This window comes from Xenopus laevis, chromosome 8L, assembly GCF_017654675.1.
Source record: "Xenopus laevis strain J_2021 chromosome 8L, Xenopus_laevis_v10.1, whole genome shotgun sequence".
Lineage (NCBI taxonomy): Eukaryota > Metazoa > Chordata > Amphibia > Anura > Pipidae > Xenopus > Xenopus laevis.
Window position 1 is genome coordinate 15,410,690 of NC_054385.1, and position 27,583 is coordinate 15,438,272.

General features: G+C 42.6%; 1 protein-coding gene across 5 annotated transcripts in view; it reads left to right on the top strand.

Annotated features, from left to right (window-relative positions):
• Positions 1–27,583, top strand: part of col27a1.L (collagen, type XXVII, alpha 1 L homeolog) — a 314,667-nt gene that overhangs the window by 223,377 nt on the left and 63,707 nt on the right. For 3 of the 5 annotated variants that reach the window (XM_041573258.1, XM_041573257.1, XM_041573259.1), the window contains 6 exons: positions 1,829–1,882; positions 2,826–2,861; positions 2,953–2,970; positions 3,056–3,091; positions 5,418–5,444; positions 5,984–6,037. In XM_041573258.1, coding sequence (XP_041429192.1) covers positions 1,829–1,882; positions 2,826–2,861; positions 2,953–2,970; positions 3,056–3,091; positions 5,418–5,444; positions 5,984–6,037 — 225 coding nt within the window. The other 2 variants (XM_041573260.1, XM_041573261.1) reach the window with 2 other exon arrangements.

Genomic DNA, 27,583 nt, shown 5'->3' on the forward strand with positions numbered 1-27,583 from the left:
GGAGGAGTGGGTGTGTTTGTGATGTCACAGTCCTTCCTGCAGAACTGGGATCACCCTTCCTGCTTGTTTTCCCTTCCCTGAACCGCTCCTTCCTCCCCCTCCTCTTCACTTTTTGTTTGTTTTTTCTCTGCTATGTTTATTTAACTCCTCTCTGGCCTGTTTGTTTTCCTTCCTCCTCCTCCCCCCCCCCCCTTCCTTCACTGTTTGTTCCTTCTCCCTTGCTCTGCTCTGATTAGGTGGGGAAAATGAAATTGCTGGCTAAATAAAACAATCTGCTCCTAAAAGTCTAGTATTTTTTTCTGAGGAGCAATGTATAGGATGAGTTAAGGTAAATATTATAGTGATTTTCTATTCAGCATTATATTGTATTCCAAAAAGCAATCCACAGCTTTTGGTTTTTCTTTGTCACTTCCCGCCTCTGTTTTTATTATATGTTACTCAATTGCAGAACATTGGCTGCATTTATTCCTTTGCAACTCCCTGCACCTGTTTGGAAATTTAGAATAGCTGAAATGATTCATTTGCAACTCCCTGCAATTCAACTGAAATGGTTGCCTTTATTCCCTGGCAAGTCCCTGCACCCGATCCTGTTTGGATATGCGGGAAACACACCTACAGAGTAAATCTAATTGGACACTGTTGTGTCATTGAATGGAGATACAGGGAGTTGCGCAGGGTAGAAGAATGTACCATGGGGTATTGATTGTGTCCATTTGTGAGTGATGCCTGTTTGCTGTGGCAAACAGGGGCATACTTTTGTGCTTTAAATGTAAGAAAAGACGAGTTACATTTTTTAGAGTTTGTATTAACCTTGACCTCTATGAAATATTTGAATCTTTAAAGTATATTGTTCTAATGAATGATCAGGCAGCGGCACAAGACGGCTATGTGCAGGCTGGGAACCCAAAGGACAGAGGGGAGGGAATTCAGCCTGTCAGTCAGTGCTGTGACCACTTCCTGTGAGAGACACTGAATAGACACGCCCACTCTTCATTTTAGCCCAAACTCAAAGCAGAAAGGATTTCTCTGAAGCTCTAAACAGTTGAAGGAGGTAAAATGCTTTTAAAAGTTGATTCTTTGTGTATCATGATTGGGGGTCGCCATCTCATCTCTTTAAACCCCAACGCATATCGAATCCACAGCCTGCAAAGGTTAATTAGTGATTCATGTAGACGCGTGCTGCAGACTCGAGGGATTTCTTTGCAGCCGTGCATCTCAATGAATTGCTAATGAGTCACGCAGCTTGTGGATTCCATGTGCGTTGGGGTTTGAAAGGGCGGCAGCCTTAATCATCACCCGTTTTGAGGAATGATGAGTAAAAAATCAAAGCCGAAAAAAAATGACGGAGTTGGTGGACTCAAACAACAGAGATGGGGATATTGTTTTTGAAATGTTGATTTTGGGGAAAAAGAACAAAAATGGAAAGTTATTGTAAAAGGTCTTTATTTTTGGTTCAATTGTTTGAAAACAATTGAACAGCAAAAAAAAGTGTTTGGAAGGTGAACAAACCCTTTAAATCAACGTGTCTTTATAGTCCACAGAGGGAGAAGTTTTCTTTTTTCTATCTAAAAATAATAGAATGAAAAAAAAAAGGCAAATTTGTAACCAGATGAATTTGCCTTCAAAGGTGAAATGTTTTTGGTCCAGGGTATGCAAAGTGTCAATTATTGAGTTAGAAAAGAAAGGTTTCTCCATTGTCTTATTCTCGCAAGGGTTAAGGTGAGTCATGTGTGTCTCGTTGAATTGAGGGGGTTTTCTAGTTTGCCGGCAGCTGTGTTTTTCACAGCGGGAAGCATTTTTCGTTAACGATTTTGTTTGCAACTTGTAGGGGAAAGAAGGCGCTGCAGGATCTACGGGTGTGGTGGGACCCACTGGAAAGCCTGTAAGTATTGTGTTGACAGGGAGTTTGGGCTATTTTGTATTTCTAAAGAAATAGATCAGAAATGGACGATTCATAGGATACTTGTATGGAAGGCGATTGGATGTTGTCATTGGATTTAAGGTGACTTTAGTTAACCTTTGAAAAATATTACATCTAAACTGGTGTCAACTTATTTTGATTTAATTGTTTCTAGGACTTTCTGATGTGGTTTTTTTTTAACATGGGGGGAAGGCAAAAGGGAAGGGGTGACGGTGGTTGTTGCTTGGTGGGGAACAGCTGGGTGGGCCGCTAGTCTGACTAACATTGAGTCGTTTTTTTCTCCATTGTACTTTTGGGTTGAAGTTGCTTAAAGGAGGTCGTATTTTGAAAAAGCAAATTGGATCTAAGCTTTTGCCTACTGAAGTAACGCTTTAAAAGTCAATCTATTGTCCATTTTTTGAGTGTTTGTTAAATCATGTTTCTGTTGACTATCCGTCTCCTTTTTATTTTGTCTTCCCGCAGAGTCGGTGTCGGATAGTCACGTTGGATGTCGGGCGTGAGATTGACGGTTGGATCCAATATATCTTATAGAGTTGGAGTTAGATGTATTAGAGGTCACTTGATTCAAATCCACCTTTCTGCGTGTAGGATTTGTGTCGTTTGGATTTTGTTTGTAGCTGAATCAGTTTTTGGAGTGCGTTGTAATCTAGTTGGTAGGAAAGGAAGAAGCCCCCTATAAGATATATTGGCTCTAACTGTGAATGATTATCTGACAACCAACTGCCGCATGAAGACAGAATGAAGAGAAACAGACGGGGAGGGTGGGATAGCGAACATCAACTTGACGGCGGCTGGTGCGTGATTGTGTTTCCTCGTAAGGGACACATTTGTACACCATCCTGCCTAGTTGGCTTCATAGAGATGTAATGGTTTGCGTGTCACTGGCTTCTTGTGTTGGTTTTAGGGGCCGGTTGGAGACCGAGGAAGTCAAGGGGATGATGTAAGTTGATATGCCTTTGTATTTGATGGCTGAAGAATTGGTTAAGTGAATTGAATTTGAGCATTTCTTTATTTGTCCCTTTTTCCTCTAGGGAATGTCGGGTCCTCGGGTAAGTCTTTGTTTGAAATGTCTTGTGGGGCTTTGGAGTTGTAAGATGCGTTGATCTGTTATTGATTTCTTTTGTTTGTTTGTAGGGTCCTCCTGGTCCAAGGGGAAAGGCTGGTCCGCCGGTATGAATAATTCTACTTGAATCTTCTACAAATAAGGGGTTGCTTGCAGATTCCAATGAAGGGGATCGAGTTATGGGAGAAAATGGATCTGACTTTTGCCATGTTTTTTCAAGATGAAGTTGATTTTTGGATATTTAATTTTGAAGCGTGATGTGTGGTTAGATATTTACTTTGCCAATAAAAGATGTGTTTGAATTGTGCCAATGGTTATTTCTGAAATGTGCTTGAGTTTTCATGAGTTTTAACTTGAAGCTTGGTGACCACCAATCAAATATTTGTTGCTGATTTGCTGCTTTTCTTGTTGTTTGAAATAAAGACTATTTTGCTTTTCCAAAACATTGGCTAGTGAAATTTGTCAATGATTTTCTTGAAAATGCAGATGATTTAACTCCTATGGGTTGTTGTGAAAGAAGTCCAAAGATAGTGTTAAATGAGATGTGAGAAATGTGGATATTTACAGAGTGCAATGATTTCTTGGCAACTCATTGAATTCCTGAGTTCATTGACTAAAAGTAGTGGGTGTGGGAAAAGTGAAGGTCCAAAACTTTGAATTTTGCTCCGTTTGGGTTATGGGAAATAGATGAAAAACATTTGGGGTTTGGTTTGTTAGTGTTTTTCTTCCCAAAATCCATATTTTCTTGAATTGATTTGGAAGTTCCTTTGGTTCACCTGGGAGGAGTAAGTTCTTTTCTAATTGAAAGTTTCAATGAAATGAAGGCTGAAAGTTATATTTTTGGGTGAAGTCAAATGTAGTTGTTTCCAGCTGCTAATAAGAAGAAACGTGTTTTTTTCATTTGGCTGTTTGAATGTAGTCCTTCACTAGCAGATGTTTTGTCTTTTTGAAGTGCATTTTGTTGGCAAGAAGCAATAATAGGTAAATGATCATTGACTATGATTTGGTCATTCTTGTGGGATCCAGTTGATTGTAGTTTCCAAATCATGTCGTTTGGGTTTGTTCTATGTTTTCTTTTGTGGTTCATGTGGCATGGCAACAAATAGGAATATTCTTTTGATTTTTGTTATATCACCAGTGAGTGTTATTTAGTTGAACCTGTTCAATTGTTTAGCTGGAGTCATGTATTAAAGATTTAAATGTCCAAAAAACAAATTGGTTTTTTTGGGGGGATTCTAGCTATGGGATTAGTGATGTGATGATGTTGAATGAAGTCATATCATCTTTCTTGATATTGGCAGTCCGGCAGCAGAACAATGGGGAGGGAACCCTAGAACTTGTGTGTGTTAGTTGTAAGAAGAGTTTGGATTAGTCAAAAATACCTGGTTTATTGTGACACATTGAGTAGGAGAAATTCTAATTTGAGCTCCGTTTCATGTTGTTGCTCTTTGTGAAGCTCTAAGAGTATGCAAAATGAGTTGAAGTGGCTGGCTGCTTGTTTGTATTGTAAGCCTAAAGAATTGAATTTTTGGTTTCTGAATAAATACTACACCCTATTGATTGTAAGTGAATAGGAGTAGGTGGTCTATAATGTGAAGACAGAGCGGTTGAACTTTGGTTGAGTTGATGGTATTCTTTTGTAAGCTATTCATTGATTTTGCAATGAGACCAACGTAACATTCTTTGTGTATGCGCGTGGTCTCGTTCAAAGCTTTGACTTTTCCGGAGGGAAGTCAAACGATTGACCTGTTTTACTTGATGGATTGGAGATAAGGTTGAGTTGTTTTCCAATTTTCAAGTTACATTTTTTTTGGAAAGTAAAGTCAGTGACAAGTTTGTTTTTGTAATCAAGTTTTATTTTGTTCTTGGCTGTGAAAAAAAGGGGTTGTTAACAATTGTAACACGTCAAGGTTTTAATAGTTAAATGTAAGGGTAAAAAAGCAAATGGGTTGTTTTTGTGTGTGTGTGTTTGGTGTATTTGATGTGTGGAAAAACAGGAGTTAATTTGGATGGAAAAGAAGGTAAGGAATCCAAATGTGGCACTGTTTGGTAGTGTTTATCCAACACAAAATGACTGTCAGATGCAGACATTTTGTCTGCATCCGACAGTCATGTTGGATAAACGCTACCATGCCGTGCCACATTTGGATTCCTTACCTTCTTTTCCATCCAACTTAACTCCTGTGTTTTGACACATCAGATACACCAAACACACATACAAACAATCCATTTGGTTTTTCCCCTTACATTTGACTTACCTTCTTTTCCATCCCATCTAACTTTGTCTTACCTTAAAAAGTGAAAGGGTTTGAAAGTAATTCCAACTTTATGTATTGTTGCTTAGTTTGAATTGAATACATCTATGTGCAAGTTGAAGTTTGGAAATGGTGTTCAGATGACTTTTTCAATGACTTTTCTTTGTGTTGTTTCCAGGGCCCTTTGGTGATCCTCGATTCCTACGTAAGTAAAAAGGTGCAATTGAGTGGATGTGTTGAATGGTTTGTGTGAAGTGAGAGGAGTGAATAGGAAATAGTTGGAAGAGTAGAAGTAAGAGGACCACACCCAGAGTGTGAATATATTTGATTTTTGAACTTACCTTTGAAGATAGCGGGGTGGCCTGGTCTTCCTGCCTGTGTCTTAACTGCCGTGTAGTAACTGCCTTGTCGCGGCACTTGGCCAACGATGGCACTTTGACACACGATGGCAGCACCCACACGTGCCTGCACCCCTGACACAAGTGCCTTCCCCACAACTCCATTTATAGGAGCAGGATTGACAACAGCTGAGTAGTCATCAAACAATGAACCAATAGACAAACAACAGACTTCAAGGTCCAACTTCCTAACCAATCTAAACAGGTCTTGTTGAAAAGAGGTGGGTTGAGCAAAAGTCCAACCTACCAACCTTATTTAATTCCAAAATGGAAATCAACCACACCCTCATTCACTTGAACTAGTCTGCTAAATACTACAAGCTAACCAACCCTCTTTTTCTTTCAGAAGGAACAAGACTTTGCTGCATCTTACCAAGCCATCATGGACTCCAGTCAAACAGTATGTCTTTCTTCAAGCAATCAATAATATTACCCTATTCCTCCCACCCCAAACAATTGTTGCACACCACAATTGGAACAAATGACTTTCTCACACACCTTTTTAACTATTCACTAGCAACTTTGGCCATTGAATGTTTCCAATGAAAACAATTCAAACATTTCAAACCAAAATCAATAACAACTAAATCATCAACTAAATGAAGCAAATTGTCCTGCAATTCAACAAACAACATCTCCCCAACATTCTCAATTCACTTTTCAACTCCCTTTCTCCACAAATCCAAAAAGATCCATTCACTTAGAATACCTATGTCATTGACCATTTCAACAATCGAGTTCACAAAAGATTCTTTCAACTATACCAAACACACAATAACAACAATACAAACTATCATGACACCAATAACAAAGAATCCAAAAAGCAACAGCAAATTTGCCAAATAGCAAAATAACCTTCAAAGTCAACAATCCAATTAATCCAAGCAAAAGGCTGTTAACAATTGAACCAGTCATCTCTATTGAACAATCACATGCATTCAAATCAACAAAATAACAAAGGAACCCACATTTTTGCACATCCAATGATTCCATTTGATTCCATACAACTCAATACTACTTCACTACAAATCTTTGTAAAAAAAAACACCACATGACTCCAATATTCCAAAAAGAATCAAACCATACCACGGTTATGTTTTGAGTTAAAAGCAGAGTCAATGATTCTGCAAGCTAACAAAGAATTCCAAACGTTTCCATCAAACTAAAAGTCAAAACAATTCATATGAACCATCTCAACTCCAAATCATCTCCAATTCAAACTTCACCTTACAAACACAATATCCCATCAAAATACCATCCCTAAGGTATTATTGTCAACTAGAAAATCATCTAAACTACAACAAACAATCTCTAACAGACAAATACCAACTCCTAAAGAATGGCACTACTCAACACACAATATCATCAAACAACAAATAAGAAGCTTGCCAATATCTTCAATCATGAATACCCATATAATACACAAAAACTAGGAATAGCTTGATGAATTCTGATATCATTTCTATCACATGACTCACTAAAACTTGTGGACTATAATAAACAAAGTACTCACTGTTGCAAAATATGAGGAGATTAGAAGTGACCCCAGAGTTCCATGACCTGTCTAAAAACACGAGTCCTTCGGCCTCGTGTTTTTCTATGGTCATGAAACTCCTCGGTAACTTAGAATATCCTTGTATTTTCCAATAGGGGCTACTTTATTCACAATACTATTAGATCTACATTCCTTAGATGAAACTGATCTAGTAGCTGCACATTAGAATAGAAGGACACAATCAAATGAAACCCCAAAGCAATGGCAAAATTATCAACTACCATCCATACTTTTGGGATGCTACAGCCATGATACCAAGGGAAAAAAAAACCCTTCCATTTTAAATACATTTCATTAAACAGAAACAAGTAGAAATAGCAGGACAGCAGCCAGAAATGAAGAGCTCTCAATTGAAATCAATACATTAGACATACAGCTCAATCTCCTAAACATAGAGACACTATTCCAAACCATCCAAATCAATGACCAAAACAAAACCCAAAGAAAAAGAAGTAAAGATCAAAACCATCCTCCACTGCAAAAGACACTGTAGAAACTACTTCTCAAAAAAAACAGAACCCGATCACAAAGACCAAACAAATGCAAGAATCAGAAAACAATCCACAAAGTCAAATACATCCAAATGTCCAACAATTGCACCTTCCAACTCCATTCTACTAATACTCCAACACACTTTTGCTGTTAAAAAGTAAATCCAGTTAGAGCAACTTCAGCAGAGAATTTTTAGCTAAAACCCCATCATAGCACAATTCAGCAAGTTATGCTCACGCAGCAATAACAGTCATCCAGGTGAACCAATTCAACACACTATATTTTGCAAAGTCACAAAAACCTATTTGAATGGATAAGAAAAGATTCCAGTTGAGCAGGAAAGATAACATACATGACTTAAACCTTTCAATACACAGTGACTGACATTGTAGACAAATTTAGAAGGAATAGAATCGGCCAATTGGGAAGACAAAGAGATCATAAGCATGTCTTAGTTGAAGAATCAAAGATTTCAGTGGAGAATGAGACATCCCTTAAGATTTACACGACACAAGAATTGGCACAGCGCACAAGCCTGAAAAGTAGATGCACTTACTCATCACTCACAAAGGATATAAGGCACACAAAAACCTGAAAAGGATAGTGAATAGGTCATCCATTGAAATAGTGTCTTGTCACTTCTGACACTATTGATTTTATTTTGGAAATGAGCAGCAAGATTTGGAGCACAAACAGATGTGCACAGAAGGAGCAGACAAAGTAAAACAAAATTGGTAACAACAAAAGCAAAGTAGAGTCCCACATTGGTACTGAGACCCACACAATACCCTCCAGTTAGACAGCTTTTGGGCACTCAAGAGTGCCAAAGTGTACAGATAGTCCACGGGTAACCTCTCTGGAGACCAAACTAGGTTGCAGAACTACTCCCTCCTGAATTGATCCTATAGGGTCACTTCCAGTGAAAAGTGACAGCACTTCCCACTTGTCTGAGCGGCGGGCCATAGCAAGGTGGCAGCTGCCAGTCTGCAGGCCCAGGTCAAGTACGTGGCTGCCCGATAGAACCAAATTAGAACTCCACAAGTCCCATTCTAAGTAGAATTTGCAGCACTAACAATCAAGCACACATCAGCCCATCTTTGACGACCTTTTGTAGGAGCAGTATGCCAAGGTTGAAGCACTTTGGCTGCGCTGCATTTTTAGTTTGTCAGAAACCAGCATGCTGTAGTAGACAAAGGTAGCCACATTAGCAAAGGAATGGCCCAAAATCGGACAAGAAAGACAAACGAAGAAAGGAAGATCTTTAACCAATCAAACGCTTACAAGCCACAGTAACTATGTATTTGGAAAGAACAGGAGGCGAGGAGACAAATACTTGAACGTGAGAAGATTGGAATCATAGAGGGGAAACCAAGACATCATCAAATTAAAGATTGCACACTAGCCACTAAATAGAAGATGCAGACACTTTCCATTAAAGTGATAGGGGGCAATCTTAGTGCAAAAAGGACCCAAGAATGGATATAGCCAACTTGAGAGATAGCAGGGTTGTCATAGAGGTTGTACGCCTTTGACATCACTTTTAGTATCATGTAGAAAGTGAGATTCAAAGACAAGTTGCAAACACTTTTCTTTTTTTAGAAGTCCACATCTTAGAGTTATTTCGCTTTGAATTCAGCATCTCCTCAATTTGCATCTTAACCAATCTGGTAAGTCGAATCCAAATGACCCTAGCAACCATGCATTGATTGAAATAAAACACTAGAATCTGAATAGGAGAGAATTCAAATCGAAAAATGAGTCATTCAAAGGAACAACAAATTTGGAACCTTATAGAGCATTGGTTTTTTGAAAAAGGAGTCGGCGGTACCCATTTGAAAGCTGCAACAAATCAGAAGAAAAAACCAAACAACTATATAAAAAAAAAAAAAAAAAAGATTGAAAAGTGTGAACCGCACCTTTAAAATGGACAGATGGGGCATCAAAGGAAAGAAAATAAGTTTGACAAGCGGCAAAGTTGTTCCAGAAGATGAGTCCAGGAGGTCAAAATATCATAACCATGAAAAGCCGGACAGGAGAAAAGAGACTAATGAAGAGAGCCTCCAATGAGGACAATCGCACTTGAAAAGGACAGCAAAGATAACAACGTCATCCTACCCCAGCTCTGTTTCCGGGTCTCTGGGAGTAGAAGTAAGGCGTAGGACAGGGCAACGCGTGAAGCAGCTTAAATAAAAGAAAACCAACTTTCGCTAAATAGGTCACGCAGAGGTGCAGGGACCAATAAAGTTTGGGAATACTTATTTGAAGCACAATAAGCTACCGGTGTTCTATTTTGGTTTGAAAGCTTGCAGTTAATGCCATTCAACTGAAAGAATTGCTCATGAAATGGTCACTTCGAGCAGTAAGATGGTTACAAACAGATGAGGCCATTCCAGAGAGCACACACAAGATCCGCTCACTTCTTGCCTATAGACAAAAGAGAATCCATTCAAACAGCCGCCTTTCATCAAACTCCCACATCCTGCTCAGCCACATACCTCCCAATTGTCCCTTTTTCAGAGGGACAGTCCCTCTTATGACAGCTCAACCCACAGTCCCTCATTTCTACTGGAAAGTCCCTATTTTCTCTGCACTTAACAGGCAGAAAAAGAAACAAAGTTTCTCACTTAATTGGCTTTTAGCAGAGAGCACACAACAGCAAACAGGTGCAAATAAGATACTTTGTAACAATTTGGAGAGACAAAAAAACAGTTTAGATAAGGAGAAATATTTTCAAACTTTACTTACCTGACAAATTTTGTTAGGGGGGTGTGGTCACAGAAATGGGGAGGTATGCAGCAAGGCCAAAGTTAGAAAATGTATCCCACCAATAAATCCATTTAAAACCATTCAAAACTATTTACAAACTCACCCACCACCTGCTTTACAAAAGTGAAAAATGACAACTTACACCTCGCTAATAAAAAATGATCACGCCTTCAAAATACAGTCATTCAAAAAAGGATTTCATTCCCATGAACAATCTGAAACCAACTCAACTGCACGATCAAATGTATCCATTTAGAACACATTCGATTCTGACACCCCCCCCCCATCCCAAGCTGCTTTACAAGATAAAAAAAGGACATTTTACACTTCATTATGAACAAAACACTCAGACGTAAAAAATACAAAGTCATTGGAAAAAGTCTTTATTTGTAGCGAAAAGAAATGAACAGAAAACACTGAGGGAAAATCAACAAAACCTTTAAGCCCAGCAATAGACAAAAAAAATAAACCTAAGAAAGAAAAATAAAATTATTTGACAAAATCTGCATGATGCTAAAAATAATTTTCAAGTCACGTACCCCATCAAATGTAGGACATCAATTGGATTGCAAAATTGTTCCAATAAACTGCCATTTCTACCAATCCAAACCATTCCAATTCACTTCTACCCTCGACATTTCCCATCCTATCAAACAATGTCAACCGCACACTAGACATTATCTACTTACGTAGCCGCGTATAAGAAATGCGCAGAGTCCGCCATTGTTGTCTTTCGCCATTTGGTGACATTGACCTTTATGATCACACGCGATCGTCTACTTTATACATCTATTCAAAGGGCTTGTTCACCTTCCAAACTCTTCTTTCCCTACAATGGCTTTCAGACCTGGAAATAGGAACTTGGAGGAATCGCTTTCCATTTTGGAACACTTTTCAAAAATCTAAGTTGGACTGTCTCCGGTGTTTAACAATTTAACAACATTTACCGGATGCAGGATCTAAGGCAGGGGTGAGCAACCTTTACTAGCAAAAGAGCCATTTTGCCCCCTCTTCCACTAAAGAAAAATAGTCTGGAGCTGCAAAACATAACACAGCTTATAAACTTTGAAAAGTTGAACCTTTTTGGAAATGTTGGCTGGAACAACAATAGAATACAACAAACAGAAGTGCCGTGTGTAGGCGTAGGCCTACTTGGAAATAAATGAAACACTGAATAGCCCTATTAAATGCTACTGTTCTCATCTGTTTAACGTGACTTCTGCTTGTGAAGCTCCATGCCGATCTTACCTCTCTCGTCTCGAGCGTGTGACTGCGGTAAGGTTCAAGCAGTGACATCCCCTTGCATGTTTCTTTGCAGAAATGCAACGTTTCAGCCTATACCCCTTTGTCGAGCAATGCTTGACAAAGTGGTATAGCCCCGAAACGTTGCATTCCTGCAAAGAAACGTGCAAGGGGATCTCCCTGCTTGAACCTGCCGTGAGTGCCAGAGTATTCTTGTCATTGATTGCTTGGGAGGGTGCCCTATTATTCAATGACTGCGGTAAGTCTTACTGCGGCACCGTCTTGCCTGTCACTCCCGAGACCTCTATACAGCCCTTGCGCCTGCTGGCGGCTTCACGAGGTTTGCGACCAAAGTAAGCTAACCGTTAGCTTACCACGGTCGCACGCTCAAGAAGCCGACCAACATGTGCGAGGGCTGTATTGAAGACATAACAGGCAAAGCCAAAACACCCAGCCGCAGCAATCAGGATGAAGAGCCACGTGAGGCTCCAGAGCCGCCGGTCGCCTACCCCTGATCTAAGGAATATTACCAACAATTGGATCAATTCTAACAGCTACCTTAAAGAAACCCAAGAATTCTGCTCAGTAAACCTTAAAAGATCAAAAATGCATCAACTAAATGGACCCATTTCAAACACTTCTGTCATCCCCCCCCTCCAAAAACTGCTTTAGAAAGGTCCAAAATTAGACTTTAGAAACCAGCTAAAGGGCAAAAATATGTGCCCCTTTAAGCCCAGCAATAAACAAACAGCAAAAAAATCAAGACAAATAACATTTTATTTTACAACACCGCTGTCAAAATGATGCAAATAGTTCTTTTTCACGTCAAGTAGACACAAAAGCCATCCATCTCTTCCAAATGATATCCTTAGAACCGGTGAGTAGCGATGTCATTCTTGTCACAAGACTCACTGAAACTTGTGTTTTAGCATAAATAAAGTAGCCCCTGTTGACAAATAGGAGGAGATTAAAATGAACTTCAAAATTCCATGACCTAGATAAAGACACCTGGCCTGCGGCCTCGTGTATTTCGATAGTCACCAAATTCCTCGGTAACTTACAATAGCCTGATCATTTACAAGAGGGGGTACTTTACCCACTATATAAAACACTAGAGCCATCAATAGCCTGTAAATGATATAGTGAATAAAGTAGCCCCTCTTGTAAAATAGAAGGATATTAGAAGTGACCGAGGAGTTTCGTGACCATAGAAAAACTCGAGGCCAAGTGTTTTTATGCAGGTCACGGAACTCCGAGGTCACTTCTAAGATCCTCCCATTTTGCAACTGGGGGTACTTTATTTATTAGAACACACACGTTTCAGTGAGTCATGGGACAGAAATGACATCACAACTCACCCTTTATAACGGATGACATCAGAACTCAGTGTTTCTAAATGAGATCATTTATAAGATATTCATGGCTTTTGCGTATTAGAAAGATATTAGAAGTTACCGAGGAGTTTCGTGACCATAGAAAAACACGAGGCCGAAGGCCGAGTGTTTTTATACAGGTCACGGAACTCCGAGGTAACTTGTAATATCCTCTGATTTTGCAACTGGGGGTACTTTATTGATTAGAATACACAAGTTTCAGTGAGTCATGGGACAGAAATGACATCACAACTCGCCGTTTATAAGGATATCATTCACAGGATATTCATGACTTTGGTGTATTCTATGCTTAGAAACTTTGCTTAGCCAAGTCGTCGGTTAGAATCGCAACTTAGCAACGTCATTTCTGTCACAGGACTCGCTTCAACTTGTGCATTATAATACAGAAAGTGAGAAGATAAGAAGGAACCTCACAGTTGGATAAAAACACTGGGCCTTCAGCCTCACGCTCTATATAGTCGCGTAAATCCTCGCTAACTTTGAATCTCCTTTACGATACACTAGAGCCGTCAATATCTCGTCGTCAACGATATCCTTAGAAACGGTCACTGGCGATATCATCCGTTAAAAAAAAAAGGACTGATGTCATTATTATCACATGACTCCACAAAACTGGTATCCTAGAAGAAAGTACCCCTTGTTGCAAAATAGAAGGAGATTACAAGTCACCTTAAAGTTCCGCCATCTGTAGAAAAGCACTCAGCCTCGGCCGTTTATACGGTCACGGAACTCCTCGGTGACTTAAAATATCCTTATCGGCCGCTTTATTCACTAGATATTGGACAAGAGAGAGTACTTTATTCACTATATAATACAATGATCTTCTATCTATATTCAAACATTTTATTCACCCTCCAAACACTTTTTGTTCCACTTCAGTTTATTTCATAAACTTTCCATTTTTTGAACACTTTTTCAAAAACCAAACTTTACCTGGTCAAGTACCGGTCTCTGGTGTTTCCAGTCTGGCGGCTCAATCATTCAGGTGCACATTCAAAACGGTTCCAGTTTGGAAACATTTAGGTGATTTTTTTTTCAAAGCATCTCTGAAATAGGAGCAACTATTGGAAGGAAATTCAGGAATTCCAAACAGTCGCACATAGAAAGTCACTGGAAAAAGTCTTTAGTTCTAAAAATGTGGAAAGTCAACAACCCCTTGAAGCCCAGCAATAAACCCACAAAAAGGACATGGGAAGCCTAGACAGCACAAAGTTAAGACTCAAGTCAAATAAGAACAGACACAAATTGTATGGAGGTGGAGATAAAAGGCCGCAGCTGATTTATGGTTCAAATTCCCAATCAAATGACATTTACTTTAAGATGCTTAAGAATACTAACGGGAGCTTCATACACTAGCCAGCCTCCAACAAAAATCATAAAAAAACATAGCCGCGACACTAAAAAATAAATTGCACAAAATATTCAAAATCCCAATATGTCTTTTTTTTTTTTTTATCATAATTTAAAGGATTTGTTTTAAATTTTTATTTATTTATTTATACTTCATTTAAACATAAATAAAATAATAAGGGAGGGAGGGAGGGGGGGGGGGGTTGGGAATCCGACACCTCTAAACAGACAGGCTGTCCAACGCAGAATGCCGGAGACCTGCTCCTTAGATACCCAGACAGCCAGGTAAGACCGTTATCTGTCCAATATCCCACCCATCACACCATTTCAACCGAAACCACTGCAAACCAAAACACAAACATTTAAACCTAACGGCTGTCACTTTCCCATGCTCCTGTGGGCCTATATTCCCCCGTAAAACATGGGAAGCCTAGACAGCACAAAGTTAAGACTCAAGTAGAATAAGAACAGACACAAATTGTATGGAGGTGGAGATAAAAGGCCGCAGCTGATTTATTGTTCAAATTCACAATCAAATGACATTTACTTTAAGATGCTTAAGAATACTAACGGGAGCTTCATACACTAGCCAGCCTCTGCTTAAATACCCAGCAGGCCGCTTTTACGCAAAGCCGTGCCTCCGAGCCAAGACCAATTAAACCATTCCATTGGGCTTGAGCCATACCCCACCAAGACAAGGCTCTTTCAAGGGCATCTTGAATGTCCATATTGAATACGTCCATCCCAATGTCAGACAAATGAACCCTATCGGCCGCGTAAAGGCCCACTCCGCCGTCATCCGACTCACGGTGTCTAGGAACCAAAATATGGAGAGTTCGGGAAAACTTTGCCTAAGCAAAATTACGCTTTTTACCACACTTTGGGTATCACCTCAGACCAAACCAAGACCGTATGTGGAAACCTAAAATGGACCTGGGCAAGATCCCGCTTCATGGCCCAAATTCAATCAATAGTTCTACCCTTACCCGTATCATTGCCGCCTAGATGGACAAAGAGAACAGCTGGGAATCCCCATTTTGCCTTCATCTGCAGAGTGACAGCTATCAAATCAGCCCATCGTCAACCTTGAATCCCCATCCGAACCATTTGAACATTCTCCAAACCCAAATGGATGTTGGAAACACGGGATTCAGCTCTCTGCTTTGCTCCACAAAGGAAAGAGTGACCGATCGGCCAAAGAAGAGGAAGGCAAACTGAAAAGACAAAAATTCAACATCCACTATTGCAGGGCCGACATAAGACAAAAAACGCTTACAACTCCATCTGCCCCATTTTTGAATAGACCTATCGCTAAAAGCCAAAATAGAAGCCCGAGTAGCAGCACCAAATACGAAAAGAGTGCGTTTTGGAATCATTGGGAGAAAAACCCACCCGCGCGATACAATCGCGTCAAACTTTCCGGAAATGAGATTTCGTAAGGTAAGTACCATCGGCGAGAATCAAAAATGGGCCGCAGACTGACGGACGAATGGCGACAAATGCTTCCAAGGGTTGAATTGGACATAGACTAGGAATGGCACTATGACCCAACCACAAAACCGCACCTTTGCCAGACTGATCGGTTTTGGATGTCCTAATAAGCAAACTAAACTTTCCATTTGCTAAAGTAACATCATCCCATTGGAGACCACCTGGAATTGACTTGCTACTTGACAACGCCTCACTCACCCGTAGAGCAGCGAAAAAACAAACCATGAACAAAACCCGGAATAAAACTTGCTCATACAGCGAAAAGCACACTTGAGGCAGCGCTGCCAATAGCTTGTTAAAAATCGGTAAAGTAATGGGCTTCCTGCTATCGCTAGACCGTCCGACTCTGCCGATTCCTTTTCAAATTTGCTTCGCCAAAAAGGATTCGGTAACATCTTCCAGACCCAGTCACTTCATCCAAAATGAAATACCAGCTAAATGCTTTGGAATAGAACTGGCTGAATACTTGGCCTGACCCTGTTCCAGAATAAACCATCATATGAATTCCCCGTCGCCAAGACCAGTCTCCCGATGAAGACCGTCCTTAAAGGCAATCCATTTGCGCCAACTCCCCAAATAAGACTGCCAAGTTTGATCCGCCAATGAAAAAGTCAACCGACGCTAAACTCTGGCAGCACAAGATCCCAGAAATCACTCGGGCAAGGTGTCCCTTGAAGATCCAGCTGACTGTTGAACTCCCAGAGCCCGTGAAACTGAAACCGAGACGGCAACCTAGTTTGATTCACCAGAAATAGGCTTAGCTTTTATCCAAATATTCCACTTAAGAGCTCGAAAAACAACTTGTCTCAATAAACGTAATACAGGCGGGGAATCAGAGGAAAGATTGTTCACCGCATGCACCACACCCCTATTATCACAATGCCAAAGAATCCTCTGATTCGCCAACTGTTTGCCCCCCCCCCCCCCCAAACTTCCAAAACCACCAATAAAGGAAAAAACTCCAATACAACTACATTTTTTACATCTACCCAATCATAAGGCCAACTATCTGCACACCGTCGGTTACTCAAAACCGCACCAAAAGCCGACGTAGCCGCTGCGTCCGTATACAATTGTAAAGCCCTACTATCCCCAAAATCACCTTGCCAATAAGTACAACCATTCAAGTCAACTCAAAACTGTTCCCATATCCTAAGGTCCTCTTTGACCTCCACTGGAATTCTAATGGGCCAGTTGGGGTTCCAGACCCCTGAAATGATCGACACCAAACGCCTCATGAAACCACGACCAATCGGAATAACTCGAGATGTCCAATTCAGATGACCAATTAGAGACTGAATGTGCTTCAATTGAACCTTTTTTGCCACCACAGTAGTGTAAAAAAATCATCTAAAGTAGGCACTACTGAAGTACCACCCGTTTCAAACTCAACGACCCACTGCAAAAAAACTAGCAAAAGCTTCAAAATAAAAACAAGATAAACAACACCCAATAGGGAGGCAGCGGTCATCGTAAAACAATGCTGGAAACCCAGCAAATGAGAACATTCAGGGGGAACGGGCAATAGCCTAAAAGCTGACTCAATATCGCTCTTAGCCATGAATGCCCCTTGACCACAACGCTGGACCACAGCAACTGCATTATCAAAAGATGCCTAAGAAACTGATGACAACTCACGATGCCATCAGATTCACCTGAAGGGAATGACAGATGGTAAATGAGTCTATAAGACCCGGGATCCTTTTTAGGGACTAACCCAAGAGGAGAAACCCCAAAATGATCAAATGGTGGGTCAACAAAAGGGCCCTGAACCCAACCAAGGGCTAACTCTTTATCAATCCTCTCAACTACAATTTGTGGGTTAGACCTAATAGACTTGAAATGATCAGGGAAGGGGGAAAAACATAGGAACATCCTTTGAAGGAATCCAAAATCCCAACTCAAACCCCCTCTCTATCAAGATGGCCATCTCCCGTTTTGGATACAACCTTAGATGAGGCAACATTGCGCCCAACCTCACTGGGGTTATCCGCTCTATCACCCGAATCCCTGGCCGAAGGCCTGGAAACAAAACGATTGACGCAACGAAAGGCAGAATGCCCACCACCAAAATAAGCACGCTCGTGCTTAAACCTGCAATTACCTTGCCAACGACAAGCAGATTCATTAAAAGCCCAACAAGCATTTGGTTTTACACAAACCTAGGAATCAACATGCCCATCCAAAGGTCACAATGCCCTTAGACCCCCAAGGAATTGACCTCTGAATAGACATTTTTGGACCAAATCTGTCTTTGGAATACCGCCGTCTGCACGATACTAAAAGTTGACTTTCGACTCAAGTACTCATTCGCATGCATCGCATTGGTTCAGTTACCAGAGTCCACAATTGTTGTCTGTCTATATCCGCTGACATTGACCTTTATGATTGTTCGCCTTGTTGTTTCATATTGTTCCCCACCCTTTTTTCCATCGCTTTCCAATTTTGAACCACTTTACGCTTTACCGTCTCCGATGTTGTTCCGACGACTCATTCGGGCGCGCGCTATAAACAATTCCCATTTTGCTCCATTGACTCTGTACGTTTCACACCGGCATCTCGAGAGTATTAGCAAGTATTTGATTATTAGTATTCACAATATGTATTTTTACACCGCCCACGTATTGCGCAGCACTGTAAAATAAAGGTCTTTAGACCAAGACTTGCATACGTACAACATACAGAGTGGCATGCATGACCAGTAGCGGTACAAAAAGTTCAAAGGCCCTGTGTAAAAAACCAAACCGTCGAAAAGGAAGATGCTCGAGCGGGCAACAGACATGTAGCGTACGCTATTACATTTGGTAACAAAACACATTAGGGCTCATTTATCAACACTGGGCAAATTTGCCCATGGGCTGTTACCTTTAGCAACCAATCAGTGATTAGCTTTTTAAAGCCAGCCACAAGCAGAACCATGAATGCAGCAATCAGATTGGTTGCCATGGGTTACAGCCCATGGGCAAATTGGCCCAGTGTTGATAAATGACCTCCATTGAGGGTAGGCTTCTCTAAAGAAGTTGGTTTGAAAGGAGAAGGAAAGCCAAAATGTACTCGGAGGTGCCAATAGCGATTGGATACGCTTACCCGATTCAATAGCCGGGAGAAAACTGAACCGGTCCGGCGCTTGCTACCGCACGTGCGTCTGCCCCGGGAATTTGGAACAAACAAAAAAAAAGCCGGAAGCCTGTCGCTCCGCGGCGCTTTCCGCCATAACCCCCGGATCCGTACGCTTTCCTCCCGATAGGAGCGCCGGCCCAGCCTTGAAAATAACATCACTTGGAGTGCCTAACTTTTAGCACCCGCAAATAAATAGGCCTTCCTTCTCCCTCGAGCGATCTTTGGACATCCAAAAAGTGGCAACAAAAGGGGGACAGACTGTAGGAGACCATTCCAGAGGAGGGGCAGCCCTTGCAAAGTCTTTCGTGCAAACGTGTGAGGAGGTCACAAGAGGAGAGTGGAGGAGCAGCTCAGTAAAGCAGAGTAGGAAGTGGTTGGATAATAATCTAGAGATGACTTCAGAGACGTAGAGACTGTAGAGTCACCGTTTTGGGGGCATTTGGCCGATAAAGGACCGTATTTTAGGTCAAATTGACAGCGTTTCATAAGCGGCCGACGATAAGGATCGAAGGACGAGCCGCAATCTGCAATCGCCTCAAAGCGATGAGTTAAGGCTCGTATTAGACAGGGTTTGGCGCGGCGGACGCGTTCGCAGGGAACGGGATCAAGTGGGCAGGTGGTAAATGAGCCAGATTGGAGGTTTGATTTTCAGAATGGGGGCGACAAGAGCAGGTTTGAGAGTTGAGAAAAAAAAAACCAGGAAATGGTTTCATCCATACCGTCATTTCGGTTTCCTGGTCACTTCCACGGCCGCATTCGCCAATGGGTTCACTTCCCCCTGCAGGCCAGCGGACAGGACCTCCCGCTATCCAACTCCCTGGTGCACGCTGCCACGGAAGTGACCGGGAAACAGAAATGACGGTATTTTCGCTAAAGATTTGGCATTTGGCATTTGTGGACAACATTACAGACTGTAAAACTTGGATCCCAAATTTAGCTTCTCGGGAAGACCATACATCCAACTTGTAACGTTTAACAAATGGATTTCAAGATGACCATCTTGCCGACTCGCAGACGCTCTCTGGCGACTCCCTGGCTCGCGCCGCCCAGGAACTTGCCAATGCCCTGGTAGAACGAGCCTTCGACCCTTTAGCTACTTTCCTTCCTGCCACCTTGTATGCCTTCGCTACGGCCGCCGCCGTCCAGGAACTGATAGTTCTCTTGGTCGGAGCTTGACCTTTCCTATACCCGTGAGGTGTATTAGGAACAAACGCTCTGACCTTCTCCGTGCTTTTGTTCTCTCCCCATAGATTTTAATAGCTCTTACTAAATCAAGAGCACGCCGCATCTTTTCCTCTGCACATGTCGGGTCTGGAAAGAAAACAGGCAGGATGACTTCCAAGCCCATATGGAATTTGGACATAAGCTTCGGAAGGAACCCCAATGCAGGTTTAAAGGAGAAGGAAAGCCACGGAGGCATTTTATTGCCAATAGATTAGCTGCAATAGTGCAAGCTAGAAGGCTATATTTTTTCGGTAGAATGTTTTACCATACCTGAGTAAACGGCTCTAGAAACTCTCTGTTTGTTTAGGATAGGAGCTGCAGTATTAACGTGGTGTGACATCACTTCCTGCCTGAGTCTCTCCCTGCTCTGGGCTCAGATTACAGAAGAAAAGGGAGGGGTGGGGGGAGAGGAGCAAACTGAGCATGCTCTTGCCCAGGGCAATGAGGTTTAAGCTGAAGGCAGGAAGTCTGATACAGAAGCCCATGTGTACACAATAGAAGGAAAGAAATGCTGTGTTTCTTTTGACAGGGGACTCAGATCAACATTACTTTGGGGCTTTACTGGTATATTTAGATGGACCTTTCTGATAAGGCTTACTTAGTTTTAACCTTTCCTTCTCCTTTAACGCTACTCGGTCTTCAAACATCGCCGTATGTGGCTCTGAAACCGCCAGAGCTGCCAACTCTCCCACTCTACAGACTGATGTTACCGCCACCAAAAGAATGGCCTTTAACGTCCTATTCCCTACGGAGGACTCCTCCGACGGCTCAAACGGAGACTCGGTCAAGATCCCACGGAGGAAGACAACTTCTCTTCATTGGTCTGACTCTCGTTAGGGCATTAAAGAATCTTTTCACCGAAGGTTCTTCTGCCCAATTCTTCCCCGTTAATGGCAAAATTGCCGACACCTGTCCCCTCAGCGTGTTACAATGCAATCTCTTCTCGGATCCCCAGAACAAAAATTCAACCGGCACTGGAGCTGATGGAGACAAAGGGTCTTCTTTACTTTCAGGAACAAATTCCACAAACTTTCCCCATACTCTATAGTATTGCTGGGAAGTGCTTGGTTTCCTTGACTTCAATAAGAAGTATAGGACTTCCTCCTTTTTCAAAATAAACTGTCTTTATTTCTTCCTCTCAACCGCCAAGCCATCAAAGATAGACGACCGTGCCTCTGGATTGGAATTGACCTTTGCGTCTGGCCCAGAAAGGGATTACTGCAATGGCCTCTGCTCCGTCTCTCTCCTTATCTTCTTCCGGTCTCTCCAAATTAACGGACACGGAGGAAACGCATAAATGATGCCTTCTGACCAACTTGGTCTCAGGCCGTCTACCGCCTCTGCCTCTTTGCAGGGAAACCTGGAAAAGAACCGGCGACACTTGCGGTTCTGCGGGGACGCCGTCGCATCTATCTCTGGATGCCCCCACCTTCTCTTTGAAAATCCAATCGTGTAGACTCCACTCTCCTGGGTCCAACGCTGCCCGACTGAGGAAGTCGGCCTTCCAATTTTCTTTCAGACAAAAAACAGCAATGTGGCAATGGCGGAGCTCATCCCATGCACGCCAGCTCCTGCTAAACCGCAGCTCTCGCCATGTGTCGGCTCCTTCTGAGAAGGAGTCTGATGAAGTGTCAAGTCTTCGGACACGAAACGCCTCCGATGTAAATCCCCTCCTTTGTCATTTTAAAAGCGCAGAAATAAAGCCGACACATTGAGATTAACCTTACCAGACTCCAAGAATGCTTTGATCAGCGCTCCGCAGCGGTAACAGAGTTTTTGGGTTCCGATTTTCTTTCCCTGGGAGATGGATTGCGGTCAACCCTTCTGGCCAATCTTCTGCCCGCTGAAATAGCGGTTCCACTTCATCGAGCAAAGACACGCTTCCGCTGCCCCCTGCTTTACTAAACAAGCGACTGCCGTAGTATCGTCCGACGTGACTTTTACTTGTATTCCTTTCAGTAGATGTGAAAAATATGGGAGGGCTTCTCTTATCGCTCTCAACTCTAGAAGATTTGACGACACATTTTCTCCTTTCCGTACGCCCTGTACAACTTCTTCGCCTAGGCGGGCTCCCCGTCCCACGCTGGACGCGTCGGCGGTTACCGCCACCCGCTCTGGTTCTTCCGGCGGCATTCCCCTCGCCAGATTCTCCTGTCTGCACCGCCGTGATAAGGTTTTCTTGACCTCTTGCCGTACAAACAGTCTCCTCTGTAAATGGAGATGAGGCTGATTTACATTTCTTAGAAGAAAAATCTGCAAATGCCATCTTGCCCCTAAATATTGTAGGGTCTGAGCGGGAATTCAATTGCTTTTCTCCAGATGTACTATCCAACCGTGATCTAGCAGAATCTCTGCTTCTGCCTTTGAGTTTGCTACCACCGGGATGTCGTCCAGATAACGGTACACAACACGGTAAGCATTTGAACTGTACGTGTACATCCTCTATTGAAAATCTTAGATAATTTCTGTGCGCCTGTGCGATCGGAACATGAAAGTACGCATCTTTGAAATCTATGCTCCTCAGCCAATCTAACCACATTAAAGATTCCATCCTAAATTTCCTCACTTGCAGGAACTTGTTCAGTATACTCCTATCCAGCACCGGTCTTAAAGGAATTGTTCAGTGTAAAAATAAAAACTGGGTAAATACAGTAGATAGCCTGTGCAAAATAAAAAAATGTTTCTAATATAGTTAGTAAGCCAAAAATGTCATGTATAAAGGCTGGAGTGACTGGATGTATAACTTGTCAGTCTGAACACTACTTCCTGCTTTTCAGCTCTCTTGGTTTACACTTACTGGTTACCCGGACTACCAGGCAGTAACCCATCACTTGAGACTTGAAGGGGGGCCACATGGGTCATATCTGTTGCTTTTGAATCTGAGCTGAATGCTGAGAATCAATTGCAAACTCACTGAACAGAAATGTACCATGTGGCCCCCCTTCAAGTCGCTGACTAACTCAGAGTTAGAGAGCTGAAAAGCAGGAAGTTGGATTCTGGCTGTTTTATTAGACATCTGTTCACTCCAGCCTTTATACATTGCATGTTTGGCTAACTAACTATAGTAGAAACATTTTTGATTTTGCACAGCCTATCTATTTAGATACTTTTTATTTGCACACTTAACTGTTCCTTTAATGCGCCTGATGCCTTTTTTACAAAAAAAAAGTTTGGAATAAAAGCCAGCGTGTCTTTCTCGAGGAGTGACCGTCTCTATTGCCCCCGACTCAAACAACTGCTTCAAGTACTCCTGGGCTATTCTTTGGCTTGACTCGGTCCCCTTGACCGCAGACTCTAGGAAAAAATCTCTTCTGGGTACAGACTTCAATTCTAGGAGAAAACCGGACTCCGCCACGTTTCGTAGCCGTGCGTCTCGTACAGTTGTGGCCCAGACGTGAGAGAAATCGGCTAACCCGCCGCCCGCCATGCTCTGGGCCCTGCCGCCTTCATTGCTGACCGGATGTAGACGGGGCTGAGGAAAAAAAGCCAGGTCTTTTCGCTGCCCCTCTGGAACATGGACGTCCCCATCTCCCAGAAGATTGCCTGGAATACTCTCTACCAGGCTCCTATTGTTTAGACATCCTGTTGTATGTGTTGTTGTAGTTGGTCTCAAAGCGTGGTCTCTTTGCTTGACTTTCTTGTGGTAGGAACGCGCTTTTTCCACCTGAAACCTTCTTTAGAATTGCCTCGAGCTTTTCTCCAAACAACATCTCGCCTTCAAAAGGCAACTGACGCAAATTCTTTTTTGAAGCTGTGTCGGCTGCCCGCGTCTTCAGCCGTAAGGCTCTTCTGGCTGCCGCCGACAGCGCCGTAGATCTTGCCGACAAATGCACTAGGTCTGTCAAAGCCTTGGATCGAAATTCTGTTGCCATTTTACAATCTGTCAACGTCTCCAAAAGTCTCGGTCTCTTCACATTAGAAGATATCGCTTCCCCGAGTTCCCACAACCGCACCTTCAAAGCTCGAGACGCTGAAGTCGGTGCAACTGCTGGTTTACAGGCTGCCCCTGCGGCACCAAAAGCTTTCCTTACATTCAATCTTTTTCTCCGTCGGCTCTCTAAAGACTGCCTCGTCGTCTACCGGAAGCGTCATTTTCTTAGCCAGCCTCGCCACGGCCTCATCCACTTTAGGTGGTGAATCCCAGGTCTTACAATCTTGTTTGTCAAAAGGATACTTGTTGTAGAGTTTTCCTGTTGTCTGAGCCCTTTTTTCAGTCTTCTTCCATTTCCACGCAATCATCTCTTTGACAGACAAACGTACAGGAAAGCATGCGGATTTCTTTTTGGATGATGGAAAGAGTTTATCTGCCGACCATAACTTTGTCAACTCTGTCGGAAAAGCTAGAGTCTGTCAGACTGCTTACAGTCTGTCTAATCAATCCAAATCAATTTCTCCCTCCTCTGATCCTGCCTGAGACAGGACATCTGAATCAAATGACAGGTCTCCCTCTGACACCTCATAAAAAGACTCCCCTTGTCTTCCATGTTGGTGTCTTGGTCTTTTCTTAGCGCCGGATACCTCCTGGAATCCTTGAAGCACTGCCTGTTTTATCGCTGAGGCTAACGACTCCCATTGGTTTTCTTGCGATACAGAGGATCCGGGCCTGTACAAGTTCTTTTCTCTGGAGACTTGGCTTTTCTTACATCTGTGGCAGAAAGGATGCCTAAAATAACGACACTGTTAGAAAAGGGAGCCCTCTATCCCTGCCATATTCTCTTTGACATCATACATCGTCTTTTCCCTTTAGGGTGAGAGGCTTTTCCCGTCATACCAGGTTCCATTGGAAAAACTGGTTAAGAGAATAGATCAAATAAAAGTCATCGGCCACCGGTCCTTAGAAATCACAAAGGAAACTCGAGCCGTTATCCCCCACATACCTGTGTGCATAAATGCTCAGCTTAACGGATGGCAAAATGGCAGTGCGTACTGCATAAATCACATTTTACTTTTTTTTTCCTGACTGCCTCACATATCTCTTCTGCCTTCTTCAGGCTAGGAAGCTGGCGTTTTGGCGCCAAACATCGCCTCCATAACTTCCTCTTGCCATCTTAGAATTTTGGGCATTTTGCCCTCATCCAAGATGGCCGCCGCGTCATTTCCGCCGCCGCATCACTTCTGGTCCACGGCGTTCTCCAAGCCCCGCAGTAACCGGCGCGCAGCTCCTGGAGCACCTACACTCGCCTATCACGGCCAAGCTTCCTCCTCATCCGCCGAACCGCAACCCGGGAGGAGAGACGCGGGCATGTAAGGAAGCCCCTGCTGACCCCTCTCTGGGGAGCTATTTTTAGGCCCTTACAGTCGTCCATTCCTAGTAGCCACCTTTTCTTCACCCAAACAAGCTATCCTCTCCCTGGCCCAGACAGGACAAAAAAGACTAGGGGGTAAGGGAGGAGGTGCAACTTTTAATCGATAGTGGGAGGTCCTGTCCGCTGACCTGCAGGGGGAAATTAACCCATTGGTGAATGCTGACCATGGGTGACTTGGGGGAAAAAAATTCTAGTTGGGACATTCAAGAGATGAGATAAGGCTTGGATTAGACAGGGATTAGCAAGGAATGGAATCAAACAGGCAGGTCATAAAGTGGGAAGAAGCCAAAAAGTTGGAGACTTTCTCGTCACTCACAGGGGACAAGGGACACACAAGACAATGGGAAGTGTGGAGCCAGGGCGGTGGCCATGAATAACATCTTCTGATCCAATCCATTTGGTTTTTGAAGCGCTGATAGATGTGCGCCGAGGAAGCGGCGAGAGGAAAGAAAAGCGTTCAGTGTAGAGAAAAGCAGTCGAGTGTGGTAAAATATGTTTGTTTGGCTAAGGAAAGGCTCGTTTGAAATGACCGCAGGTTAGAGTCCCACGTCGGCTCCGGTACCACCCGCAAAAAACCCGCGTGGCGCTAGGAGCGTGCTGTGGTAGACAAAAGTAGCCACGTTAAGACAGGAGGTGGCTGAAAGAGAGTCAAAGGAAGAAGTTAGCGAGACTTGAAACGTAAGCAGATTGCTATCAGAGAGAGGAAACAGCGACTTACGAAAATTGGGGATTGAACACAGTCTGACTACATGGAGAAGCCTAGGGAGGATGTTAGCAAAACAAGTTTAGAGACAGCAGTCTTGTTAAAATCCACCTAATATGACAGATGGGGCGTCAGAGGAAAGGAAATAAGGAAGACAAGCGGCAAAATAGTTCCGGGAGATTGTTCCTGGAGATTGATCGATCTCAGCCATGCAAAGAACAACAATGACAGAAAAGAAACAGGTGCAACAACTTGAAAAGGACAGTAGGGAGACAAAACTCATCCTACCCTAGCCCCAGCTCAGTTTCCCGGGTCTGGGAGTACCAACGAGGCGTAGACCCCCGTAGGACAGGGCAGCGGGTGAAGCCGCTTCGTTAAGCCAGGTTTCGTTAAACTCTGAAGGAACGGATGATGAAATGATCACGTGTTAGCGGTGAGTCTGCTGCAAACGGATCAAGAATTCCAGAGAGCACAGGAAAGATTCACTGGGTTCTTGGTCATGGCCATAACAATATCCATTTTAACACCCGCTTTTAATAATAGCAGTGACTTTGCTCAGCGGGGCCAAAGATAAGCTATGGATCATCTAGAATTGCCACCTTTTCTGCAAAAAAAGCCTGGCCTTCCTATATATTTCTCTTTTTTCCCTATTAATAACATTGAGATCACCGTCATTTTAACTGTGGCTACCCTAGGATCGACTAAATAGATCCATTTACAACTAGACACCAAATCCACTCTTTTGGATTTGGCCTAACCCCCAAATCCTTTGCAAAAGATTCTGCCAAATCCAAATTTCCATATGCAAATTAGGGGTAGCGAGGGGAAAACATTTTTGAATTCCTTGTTTTGTGACAAAAAGTCACGCAATTTCCCTCCCTTCCCCTAATTTGCCTATGCCAATTTGGATTCAGATTCAAATCCCCAACCATATCCTGGATTCGGTGCATCCCTATTTACAACAGTTTACAGTCGGCTACCCCCCAAGTTGCTTTAGAAAGGTTACAAATAACATTTTACACTTTTATAATAAATAAACAATTACACATAAAAAATAAAAAGGTCATTGGAAAAAGTCTTTATATCTAGTAAACAAAGAAACTGAAAAAGTGTTGCGACATCAACAATCCCTCTAATGAAACCCAAGGATTCTGCTTAGCGGGGAAAAAGATAAACGTATCCGCTAAATGTAGCAATTCACAAGAGTTTACAGAGTCAAACCCCCCCCCCCCAAAGCTGCTTTAGAAGCTCAAAAATTAAACTTTACCCTTCAATAGGACAAAAATAGTCACACACAGAAAAT